This window comes from Ovis aries, chromosome 11 (assembly GCF_016772045.2).
Source record: "Ovis aries strain OAR_USU_Benz2616 breed Rambouillet chromosome 11, ARS-UI_Ramb_v3.0, whole genome shotgun sequence".
Classification (NCBI taxonomy): Eukaryota; Metazoa; Chordata; class Mammalia; order Artiodactyla; family Bovidae; genus Ovis; species Ovis aries.
Genome location: NC_056064.1, coordinates 54,301,169 through 54,313,242, shown reverse-complemented (window position 1 = coordinate 54,313,242; position 12,074 = coordinate 54,301,169). Strand labels below are relative to the sequence as shown.

Below are 12,074 nucleotides of genomic sequence, written 5' to 3'. Positions count from 1 at the left end.
TTTGTCACTCTTCCGCACCAAGGCCCGGACAGCATGTCCTTGTTCAATGCAAATTTGTCACCTAGCTGGAGTTAACACATTAATCCGCCAACACCAATTCATCATCGACTTTCACATTAGTGGCGAGCAAGGCGATGAGGTAATGGAACACTGGACAGGTGAATTTTGATGAGGAAGGAGCAGGAAGGGCAGACTGTGAGTCACAGCTGGTGAGAAATGGCCCTGATCAGGGCTGGGGGGGGGTGGGCTAGGTGAGCAGCAAAGGGGTGGGGGTAGAAGCGGGGAGGCTGGGGCCTGGTTGGACCAGACAAGGACTGGATGGACCAATATAGAGGTTTCCTCTTCTGGAAAGGCCCTCGGGGTCATCCATGTCCTTCTTCGCATGGCCTGAGGCCTTGGGCTCTTCCCAGCCTGGGCCTTCCCTGGCTATGGCTGGCCAAGCTGGTCTGGCAAGAGCCCTTCCTGCCTGAGCAGCATCCTCAGATCCAGGCTTGGTTCTTGCTCGGGGTGCTCACAGGGGCCACTGACCTCTCTCTGCAAAGGCAAACACCTCTCCAGGGTCAAGAAATGGAAGCAAGGTGGGTGGGGGTGAAGGGAGGACATGCATGCTTTCTGGAGTTGGAAGGAGCCTTAGTGAACCTCACGTGTGCCTGCCAAGTCGCTTCAGTCGTGTCAGACTCTTTGGGACCCTATGGATTGCAGCCTGGCTAGGCTCCTCTGACCATGGGATTCTCCAGGCAAAAATACTGGAGTGGGTTGCCATTTCCTCCTCCAGGGGAATCTTCCTGACCCAGGGATCGAACCCGTGTCTCCTGCAGCTCCTGCACTGCTGGTAGATTCTTTACCGCTGAGCCATGGGGTGGGGTGGGGCAGGGTGAGGGAAACCGAGGAGTCCCCTTGACTTTCAGGTATCACCCGCTGGTTAACGGAAGGTCTGAGACTAGAACCCAACCCACCTGCCCCTGTTTCTGGGCTCAGAGGAAAAGCCTCAGTGTCACAGGCCGTGTTCAAACAAAGGAAGCAAAGGAGAGCTGCTGCAGTCTGTCCAGAGAGGGCCAAAGGATGGGTGAAGGTTGCAAAGCGAAATTGTGGGTGTGAAGGGGCCGATGCAGAAGCCCTGTGGCCGCAGAGGCAGGAGCAGCGACCCGAGGGGGGGCCCTGGCACCGGGCATAAGGGGGCAACCTCCTCCTAGCGCTGACCTCCTCTGTGCTCTGCAGGAGCCCGAAGCAGCCCTCGGCCCTCAGAGCTGGTGGCACCCGGCATGCTTCCGAAAGCTGGGCCTGGGGAAGTTGCAGGGCTGAAAGGGGGCTCGGGGACGCCCGCCAGCCCGCCTTCCCACCCCGGCGCCCCGCCTCGGGCCTGGAGAGCGCGCCGCTGGGCCGCGGCCACGAGGTGGCGCCGGCGCGCCGAGGAAGCGTGGCGGCCGCTCCCGGGCCGCCCCAGCCGCTACTCGGCCGCCTCCTCCGAGGAAACAATGCGGCGCCTCCGGGCGTAACGCAGCGCGGGGCTGGACACCCGACACCCGAGCGCGGGCAGCGGAGAGAGCGGGCGGCAGCGCGGGCGCGGGGCGCCCTCGCCGGGGGCCATGGGCGCGGCGCGGTACGCGGCCGGGAAGCGGCGCGGCGCGGAGGCGCGGGGGGCCGGGGCGCGGGGCCGGGGCCGCCGCTAGCCGGCACCGAGGGCGCGGGCCCGGGCGGGCATGAGGGCGCCCGCGGCGGGGAGCCCGTCTGCGCGTCGCGGCGCCGTCCCGCCCTGCGAGAGAGCCGGAGCAGGCAGACGCGCGGCCGGCGGTCTGGGGGCGCGCCGCCTCCCGGCCTCCAGAATGTGAAGGGGGAGGGCGGAGACGCAGAGACGGCCCGGCCAGGCGCCCTCGCCGGCCTCCGGCAGCCGCGCCGCTCCCCGGCCCCTGCCCGCCGAGCCCCCGCCGACCCCGCGGGCCGCGAAGCCGCCGGGCCCCCGCGCCCCCTCCTCGCCTCGCTCGGGCCCGGCTTCGGCCCGCAGAGGGTTCGCTGCCAGGACGTGGCCAGAGCCGAGCTCGGGACCGTCCGGCCGGCCTCGCCCTCGGCTTCTCGCCCGGACAAGTTTGAACAATGATCACAGTCAACCCCGATGGGAAGATAATGGTCAGAAGATGCCTGGTCACCCTGAGACCCTTTCGGTAAAGTTCTTTCCCGTTGGCGCGGGGAGGGCTTTTTCTCCAAGGGGGCGCGGGGTAGGTGGGCGAGGTCAGTCTCTGCGAGGGTACCTGTCCCTAGGGTGTCCCAGTAGCAGAGCGGGGCGGTTTGTGCTTCCACCCTTGATGGTGGCCAGCGGGGCTGGGAAAGGCATGGAGCTGGGGTCCCGGTTCGGGTGGGGAGGGTGTGTGATTCTGGGACGTGTGGACCGAGTTTGGTCTAGATTCGGAGAGGACTCGGGGTGCGAAGGTGGGAAAGGGGGCAGAAATCACCCATGTTGTGGTCCTGGGCCGGGGAAGTTGCCCCAGCCAGGGCGCCCCTTCCCTGCCTCTCCGGTCCTTCCCCACCTCGAGATCGGCCCCATCCCCGCGGCAAAGTTAGCGCTCGGAGCCAGGCGGCATCCCCACCCGGCCGGCCCGCCCACCCCCTCCGCCCGAGCCACCCTCTTTGACCCCGCCTCCTGCTTGCACTCCTTTTCTCTTGGGGGGGTGCGGGCTTCTGTCCCATGGGAGGGCCCCGAGATTGTGGCAAAGACCCCCCACCCCCTTCTACTGGGAATTCGATCCCGGATCGCGGGCCTTGGAGAGATTGGGGCAGGGGCGGCACTGTGAGGAGGAGGGGTGGCCAGAGCGTGGAGGCAGGATGGAAGACAAGACCGACCTCCTACTCCGACCTGGGGGGTCCAGGCCAGGCAGGGCTATGGACTCTGGGGGACTGGCTGGGCTCTGCGGGTCCCACCCCAGGGACCCCCAGAGCCTGGCGGTTCCAGGGCAGCTACCGCTCCTCCCAAGTGCTGTGGGAGCCGGGCCTGCAGCCAGGGTTGGGGGGCTAAGTGATGAGCGCCTAGCAGAATTAGGGTGTCATCTCATCCAGGGGCTGGACGGCGGAGGTCTCGAGGGAGAGAGCTGCGGGACCCGGGGCAGAGAAGGGGGTGGCCTGACTCCAGATGTGGTCACAAGTGGGATTTGAGTGCAGGAGGGAGCCTGTGAGGGTGGGAACTGTACAGGCAGATATGCCTGAAGTTTAGGGTGCAGGAGGGGCTGGATTGGAGCCCCTCCACCCTAGACCTGAGGCGGAGACGGGGGACCCCTCCTATGCTCCCCGCTCCAGATGGGGAGACTGTGGTTCCCACCTCCCATTGCCTCCGCCCCTTGCTCCCGCCCCCCACCCCTGGCCTATTGTGCAGAGTTGAGGAGACGACCTTTAGGGCAACAAGGATCAAGCTGGACCTCCAGTGTCCAGAGGATGCAAAAAGACTACAGACCCGGGGTCCCCAGGGTAGAGCCTTGGGCAGGTGATTGGGCATGTCAAAAGCCCCCACTCCCCTAAAGTTCCCCTGCAAAGCAGGGTGGGAAGCTCTCATCTCTGGAAAGGACTTTGTTCCTTCAGGGAAATCCTCAAATCCCTAGCCAACCGGACAGTCCTCATCCCTGTCTCTCCCACCCAGTGTTGGCCTATCCCTCCAGGCCATGGGAAGCCCAGCCGCTGACCCCAGCTTGGCTGGACATTTCGCAGCACGGTTGAAGGTGGTGGCTGACCACAGCACCATGGACAGCACCAGCTCGCTTAAGCTCCCTCCCTCTGGAGTCCTGCCTCTGTGGCTCTTTCTGGCTGTTTCCTAGAAACAGGATTCAGAGGTGGGATTGCCTAGGTTCCCCTTCCCTCCCCCTCGGGTTATATAATTTCACCTCAGGGTAATCCTAGGCTGCCCAGAGACCCACAGCCACCAGTGAAGTCTTCAAATCCATTTCACATGGTTGAGGGTGGTGGTGTTGTGTTTACAGCTTCCAACCATATCACCTCTATTTGTTCATCCTCCAGGGCAGACTGCTCCTGTTGGTTTTCCCAGAGTCTCTGGCAGGGTCCTTACTCCCTAGTTTCTTCTGGAATGTTGCTTGAATAGATACGAGGGTGGACAAAATCATCTTAATTTGAATCTACTGTAAATGGCTCCAGGATTGGGGTCTGGCAGAGAGAGATGCAGCTGAGGTATTGGGGCTTGAGGTTCTGTGCTAAAGGCCTAGGTACCTTCTCATAGCAGGATTTTGGACCCTGGCAGTCCAGTTCTAAATATGAGCACCCCATAGCTGGGGAAGGGGAGTGGGGAGTGGGGAACAAGAAACTTGGAGAGACCCATCTTTGTCCTCAGGCTGTGGGGACAAACTGCTTTTCTCTAGGATCTTCTTGGATGTCTGACCACCCTCCCCCTACAAGGTCCCTCTGACTGCTAGCCTGAGACCAGCTTGGCTTCATCTTGGGGATCCAAGGGCCAGAGCCCCACCCCCAGGCTTGGTGGAATTCAGTGAGGGGTCTCTGGGAAGTGAGGGAGCTGGGGGAAGCTCCCTTTTCCATCTCTGCTTTGGGGTTTGTTCTGCTCCCCTCTCCGATTTAATCTCTAACGGCTTCCTTTAAATATGGGTTGGGAATTTTGTTGTGCTTTTATTTTCTTCCACAATTATGTGTTTTCTTTAATGGACCAAATTTTAATTAAATACTGCTCTGCCAGTTTCAGATAATGAAGATTAAAATGCATAAAGCAAGTCTTGCACAGAGATACAAACAAATGTGGGGTTGAGGATGGGGGTGGAGGTGGGGGGATGGAGGTCTCTGGCGTGACTTGTGGGGTTCCCCATGGTGAGGCTGGCTCCACCAGAAGTGGGGTTCTTCACCCTGACCTAGAGGGAGGCTGCTCCCCTTTCAGCTCTGCCAGCTCGGCAAGTCCTCAAATAGAGTCAAAGTCCCAGAACAGCTTCCACCTCTGCTGCCCTAAGGCTGGATTGGCCCAGAATGTAGTATAGGAGCCGCAGGAGCCTGGGGCGAGATGTGACGGTGGGTTCCCTACTGGTGTCCCCCAGAGATTCCCTAGTGCCACTTGGCATGTAATCAAGTGCTACGTGTTGAAGTATGAACAGTTGTGTTTTGATCAACTCCCCGGAACACTGACAGCACACACTTGTGTGACACTCTTTACACAGGGGTTGACTTACTCTGACCAGTCCGTGGTGCAAGCTCCCATGTGCCTGCCTGGTGAAGCTGTGGGCTAGGGAGAGTCTGGACACAGAGGGTGGCCACATGACCCTGCCCTTCTAGACGTTACCATCTGGTAGTAACGGGCGTCTCCCCTCCACCCCTACCCCCACCCTGAACATGACAAGGCAGTGTTCAAGCGAGCTCATGACTGGTTGCAGCAGCAAGGCCTGTGTGCACAGGAGCTGACCGTGTTCCAGGTGATTGATGGGATCCAGGTGGGTTTTGTCTGGACCAATTACTTGCCCTCTAACTGGCATCGAGTTCTGCTGTCTTCACCTATACCAGTGGTCCTCAAACTTGAACGTGTATCTGGGTGACCAGGAGAACCTATTCAAACACACTGTTTATCCCCCTCCCAGAGTGTGTGATTCCCTAAGCCGGGGACTGGGGCCCAAGAATGAGCATTTCTAATGAGTCCAAGCTGATGTTGATGCTGCTGGCCTGGGGACCACACTGTGAGGCCCTCTGCTGTCAAGGGCCCAGCTTCTGTCTGGAGGCTAGGAGCTGCCCGACCTCACATCTTGTGTGCCTCAGTGTCCTTCGTGGTTTTTTGTGTGTGGCTCATGGTCACTTCTCTTAGTCCAGCTCTCTTTATCCTGTGTGGTGGGAGACCTACTGGCCCGGGAGCTCAGCCCCCTGATCTTTTACTCTTCCGTTTATCCATCCCTTCCTCACTCATTCATTCGTAGGAAGCCTTTATGGCATCAGAGTGCGTGTGCTGACCCTCCCTATTGCTCTCCACAGGCTTTTTGTCCTGGGCATCGGCTTCTTCTCGCTCTGCTTCCTGATGACGTCTCTGGGAGGCCAGTTCTCGGCCCGGCGCCCGGGGGACTCCCCCTTCACCATCCGCACAGAAGGTATCTTGGTGGGGAAAGGGGTGTAGGGGCTTGGGGTCCTTTGAGCCTCACCCTGCAGGAGTCTTTCTGGGGCCCTCTCCTGGGGGTCTGGCCACTTGGTGGATGTGTGAGTGGTCAGGGCTTTAGCTCTTGACCTGGCTATACTCATCAACCTCCTTCTGGCCCAGGTTCCCAGGTCAGGAAGGGCCTTTGAGCCAGGAGCTCCCCAGCATCACAAGGGGCGGCCTGTGTTGCTCCACTAGTGGGGCAGTTTGGGGTCTCTGGATATGACCCCTGTCTCTCTGAGACACATGCTGTCTGCCCCTTTGGCCCAGGGTGTGGCCACAGCACAGGCGAGACTGGCTGTGGGCTCATGTGTCTTATCTCCAAGCTCTGTGGTTCTTTGTCCCTGCCCACGTGATACTTGTGAGGCAGGGGAATGGAGGTTCAGAGCGTGGGCTCTGGGGACCAGATGGGCTTGGTTTGTACCTGGTTCATCACCTACCAGCTGGGTGCCGTTGGCCAGGTCACTTAACTCACTTGCGGAGAAGGAGAGGCGTGACTGTTTTCAGGGGTCAGATTGGATGAGCTCACGCGGCACGGGGTGTGACCGGGTGATGGTCTGGGAGACCTCCTCCTGAAGGTGGGTCCTGCCCCTCTCCATCCTGCTCAAGGAAGAATGGAGAGCGGTTCAGAAAGTCCTGCTCGGTGTGTCATGGGGGCTCTCCCGGTAACTGTGGGAAGGAGGGACATATTGGGGAAACTGAGGCAAGGGGGAGTTTCTGGAACTGTTCAGGGGGCTGCTCTGTGGACTCTCCCCTTCCCCCCACTTCCCGGGAAGTCTTTGTTTGACATCCACCTTCTCGAATCCCCAGGCCTCATCTTTCTGACTCCCCTCTTCCCAGTGACGGATAAACCCTCCAGCAGGAGGGGTTGTTGTCTGGGGTGGGTGCTCTAAGGGGCACTTACTCTGCCATCTGGTGTCTCCTGTTTAGATTCATCCCTTCAGTTTAACATGCACTTCTCTTAACTTGTAAAAATCTCCCAGCAGGAATTTCACATTTATTAGTCACTCAAACCTGAATGCAAATGAATCTGCCCCTTCTCTGATTCATGGAGGTCCCTCGGTCTCTTTGAGTCTCCGTCTTCTCCTCTGGTAAACGGGGCTAACAATGCCCACTTCCCCATGATTGCATGAGGGGGCGTGAAGATAACATAGATGAAGGGTCTTGAGCAGCTTCTGGCAGAGAGTGTGAGCTCTGCAAACATTTATGGGATGTGCTGAGTCTGAGACTCAGGAGAGGATGTTTAGGGAAGAGGACCAAAGAGGTGCTAGGACCTGGAAGCTCTGCGTGGGAGACTCCTGAGGATTGAGATTTGAGGTGGGGGTGAGGCAGTTGTGCAGGTGCCCATGATGGGTAGCTTGGGGACGGGTGGGGGGAGGTTGAGAGTCGGGGGTGGGGTATAAGGAGCGATGTTCAGGCTATCTGGGGGCCACCCCAGGCAAGGGGGTGTGTCTGTTTGGGTGGGCTGCCTCGGGGCCTTGGGCAAGCTGACCTCTGAAAGGTCAGGGATCCAGGAGGTGGGAATCAGGCTGGAGGAGGGGCGTATGGGTGTGCTCATTGCCCTGAGGGTGGCCCCATCCTGGCAGCGCTCAGAGGACCAGGGCTTGGGGGGTCTTGCTCTGCTCTGTACTATGCACTTTTGCCTGGCATGGGGAGAAGGGGCCCAGCTCCAACCTAGATCTTGTGTCTAAGGGGAGAGCAGAGCTACCAAGGGGAGAGGACTTGCCCAGGGTCCCTCAGTTAGACTAGAGGCATGTGTGTGTGTGTGCGTGTGTGTGTGTGTGTGCGTGCGTGTGTGTGTGCGTGTGTGTGTTGTGTGTTGCACATGTTTAAACTTTCCATCAGAGTATGTGCTGTGTGTGTGCTTAGTCGCTTCAGTCATGTCTGACTCTCTGTGGCCCATGGACTGTAGCCCGCCAGGCTCCTCTGTCCATGGGGAGTCTCCAGGCAAGGATACCAGAGTGGGTTGCCATGCCCTCCTCCTGGGAATCTTCCAGACCCAGGAATTGAACCTAGATTTCCCACACTGCAGGCGGATTTTTTTACCATCTGAGCCACAGGGAAGCCCTTTTCTATCAGAGTATAGTATTCAGAAACTGAACCTGTCTAGGCACTCAGCAACCTAGATCCAGAGACAGAGCATCATCCGTCCCCAGAAGCACCCTCAGGCTTCCTTCCACTTTCCACTTCCCCGCGGACGCTGGGACCTGACATCTAATAACACAGAGGAGTGTCGCCCTCGGACTTTATGACGATGGCACCCTCTGGCAGGTGTTCGGTTGCCTGCACATTTTTTCTCTCCATATTGCGTTTGTAAGATTCTCCCCTCTCCTGGCGAGTGATTGCCGACACTGCGCAGCATCCATTGTATGACTACGACACAATGTATTTATCCACTCTGCCCCGGGGCGGACCCTGGGCTGTTTCCAGCTTGGGGTGTTCCTGAATTGCGCTGCTATGAACGTTCCAGCACGTGTCTGTGGTGGATACACATGGGCATTTCTGTCGGGTCCACCGGGGCTGGAGCTGCCGGTCTCCTCTGTGTTGTGACACCAGTTCTCAGACCCAAGTGTATCCAAGTCTTTTCACACCTCCCAGGCCCCCTGGGCTGGGAACTTCCTGCCTGGAATGTGGAAGGAAAGGCTGGGAGGGGAGCTGGACCAGCACGGGGGCCTCTGGGAACCCCAGGGAGGTGATCCCGACCCGGTTCACATCCCAGGTCCCATTGTCCCCTCAGTGTCTTTCATGCCCTTGGTTTGAGCTGATTTGCCTGGGGAGACCCATAGCAGGGACTCGGAAGAGTCCCAAGTTTGCGTTGGGGGTTTAGAATCCTGATTCTGTAAAAGATGTCGCCTCAAAGGAGACCCTGGGCTTAGAGAGGCCCCGCAGACAAACTAAGAGGTGCCAGCCAGTCTATCCAGGAGCTGCCCGGGGAAGGATGGGTTGGAAATGGGGGATGGTTGGAAGGGGTCTGGGGCGTGAAGTCATGGTGGGGGCTGGGGGTTAGATAGTGTTTATTCTGAGGATCTGCGCAGGCCCAAGGCAGAACTAGAAGAAGGAAGCCCACTCGGGGTTAGAAAAAAAATAGAAAAAATAACTTAGAAAAGCCCTCCGCTGGTAAATAACACCATCTGAGCACAAATAGGGAAGTGACCTGTCTTCTCGCCTGTCAAGCCTGTGAGGGGAGTGCATCCCCACGAGGACATGACTGGGGGAGGGGCAGGGTGCAGGGTTTTCCCTAAAGGCAAGGGAGCCTTCCACTGCCTCTCCCTGGGGAGGCTCTGGGTTCCCCTGGGGGCCAGTTCCTGTTTTGTGATGAAGTTCTCTAGTTTGGGGAGAGAAGTGTGACGGACATCTCATTCTCTATTCTGCACACTCATCCTCACATGCAGGGAAGCAGGAGGCTGAGCAGAAGAGACTTGGACCCAGGAGGAGGGCTAACCTAATTCCCTCTTGCTGTGGTTGGGCCCCGCTTGGTGGGAGGATTTTTTTTTTTTTTTTTTAATGCTCCCTCTCTAGTCCTCAGGGCGTCCCTGGTGGCTCAGCTGGTAAAGAATCTGCCTGCAGTGCAGGAGACCTGGATTTGATCCCTGGGTTGGGAAGATCCCCTGGAGAAGGGAAGGGCTACCCACTCCAGTATTCTGGCCTGGAGAATTCCATAGACTGTATAGTCCATGGGGTCGCAAAGAGTCGGACACGACTGAGCGGCTTTCACTTCTCCAGTCCTCACTTCACACCCCAGTTCCTCTTTGTCGCCTCCTTTTGTCTTAAGAGGAACTTGCTTCCCTTCTCATGACAGGGGACTTGAACTTGTGTCTGAGGCCTCTCGCCCAAGGTCTCCGCAGATTCCCTCGGGGTCCATGTGGCTGTTCCTGGCTCGCCATCTCATCTGGAAGTAGAGGTCAGAGGCCATCTCCGGGGACAGGGCTGCGGGCTGGAAGTGCTTGATTCAGCTGCTTGTGTGTGCCCAGAGATCTCCCAGTGGACTGGCCCCAGCCAGGATTTGAACCTGGGGAATATCAGAGGCTTCCCTGGTGGCTCAGACGGTAAAGTGTCTGCCTGCCTGCAATGCAGGAGACCCGGGTTCGATCCCTGGGTCGGGAAGATCCTCTGGAGAAGGAAATGGCAACTCACTCCAGTATTCTTGCCTGGAAAATCTCATGGATGGAGCCTGGTAGGCTATAGTCCATGGGGTCGCAGAGTTGGACACGACTGAGCGACTTCACTTCAATATCAGAGGCATAGTGCCTTGCTCTGTAGCTGTCTCTGGCCCAGGATCTCGGTGCTAACGGAGCTTCTCTTCTCAGAGGCTGGCGATGGGTGGGTGTGCCAGGGCCTGCCCTTGTCCCTCACGCTGCCTGGAGCTCCCGTGGCCCCAGCTGGTTTCCTCGGTGGCTGTGTGCAGAGAGATAAATGTGTGCCCTTCTCCAGCTGCACAAGCACCAAGTCACGGCTCCCATGTCGAGTGCCTGGGAGGTCTCTTCCATCTAGCGAGGTGGGGGCTCCTTCAGTTTTCAGGAACCAGTGGCAAAGGGTGGGGGTGGGGAGGAGAAAGGGGACAAGGGCAGACAGGAAGGAGAAAGATAGAGCACACATCGGGGAGGGATGGGGCCTCGGTGGGTGATGAAGCACCCTCGTCGGTAAATGTGAGGCCCCTTTGCATCTCTCAGCATCGCGGCCTTCCTTATTCATGTGGAAATATGGAGGGAACATGTGTGACTTCTGAGTTGTGTCGCCAGGGACCTCACATTAAATACATTTCAATTTGACGGATGCTGAGAGGAGGGAGGTGACCTGGGGCAAGGCGTGTCGGGAGCCTGCTCTGCCTGCAGTCCCGGCCGGCGGCATCCAGGGAGCATGTCGCATGGCAGGGCCTGCCTGCCTGCCTGACTGTTTGCTTGGCCTGTTTCCCTCCTGGGACCTGCCCCTGCCTCCTGCAGGGCAGAAGACGTGCTTAGTGCCCTGGAGCTCCTTGGAAGCGATGGGTGGGGAGCTTCTGGGGTCCTGCATCATCTCTAGATGCTCAGGGTAGATGCTTGAGCCCCAGGTGCTGGGAGGGTATCTTGTGGTCTTCATCCAGTCTGATGGAAGTGACCTTCAGACTCATCCGAGAGGGGACTACCTCCTTAGAGCCAGTTTAAAAGCCCTCTGGTCTTCTGGAGTCCCTCTGTTGACATTTTTTTTTTGTTTTTGTGGCCATGCCGCGTGGCATGCTGAATCTTAGTTGCCCGACCAGGAATCAAACCCGTGTCCCCTGCAGTGGAAGCACAGAGTCCTAACCACTGGATCACCAAGGAGGTCCCTCTGTTGACAATTTTAAAGAAGGATGTCTCCGTCCTTCATATGAAGGGCAATCCAGAACCCTCAGGTATCTCCAAGGACTCTAGGGGGCTTATGTCTGTCTCCCTGGACACCTCTTGCTCTGATCTGCTTCTACTGAATTATCCTCCTGGGTATCTCCTGCATTGACCTATTGGGAAGGACACCCCTTACCCCTAAACTCTCACACACGGGTTGGGGGGATTTGTGGGTGGGGCTCAGACCACTGCTCAGCACAGTGAGCAGATGACAATTCTCTCTTGGGCCCCTGCCTTTTACAGCCCCCTGAAACCCTTCTCCATGGGTCATCCCTTTGGCAATGGAGCATCCCCGTCCTGTCCAGCCCCTCTGAGTCATTGTCCTGCCTTCTGCCCACGTCCCCAGGCCTTGTCCTCTCTCCTGGTCTCCCAGGCTGGCCCGGGAAACTCCAGTCTTCCTAGTTCAATATGCAGAGTCATTTCTCTTTCTCTCTGTCTCATTGCTCTGGGCATCAAGATGATGCTCTGGCCCACCCAGGGATTTAGCAAAACAAAGCAGAGCTCTCTCCCTAAGGAGATTCTGCAGGCTTTTATAGGAACCGTCTTTTCTTTCCCATTACCTCCATTTCTCTGGAGGCAGCTAGGGGAAGAGATGGAATAGGAGTCTTAGC

General features: G+C 58.1%; 1 protein-coding gene across 2 annotated transcripts in view; it reads left to right on the top strand.

Annotated features, from left to right (window-relative positions):
• Window positions 1-1,955: 1,955 nt before the first annotated feature.
• The window catches only part of MGAT5B (alpha-1,6-mannosylglycoprotein 6-beta-N-acetylglucosaminyltransferase B), a 67,673-nt gene continuing 57,554 nt past the window's right edge, over window positions 1,956-12,074 (top strand). Inside the window, exons 1-3 of one of the 2 annotated variants that reach the window (XM_042256313.2) lie at window positions 1,956-2,159; window positions 5,950-6,062; window positions 9,906-10,007. In XM_042256313.2, the coding sequence (XP_042112247.1) occupies window positions 2,092-2,159; window positions 5,950-6,062; window positions 9,906-10,007 (283 nt within the window). In that variant the 5' untranslated portion in view covers window positions 1,956-2,091. The remainder of the gene's footprint in view (window positions 2,160-5,949; window positions 6,063-9,905; window positions 10,008-12,074) is intronic. The other variant, XM_027974153.3, reaches the window with a different exon arrangement.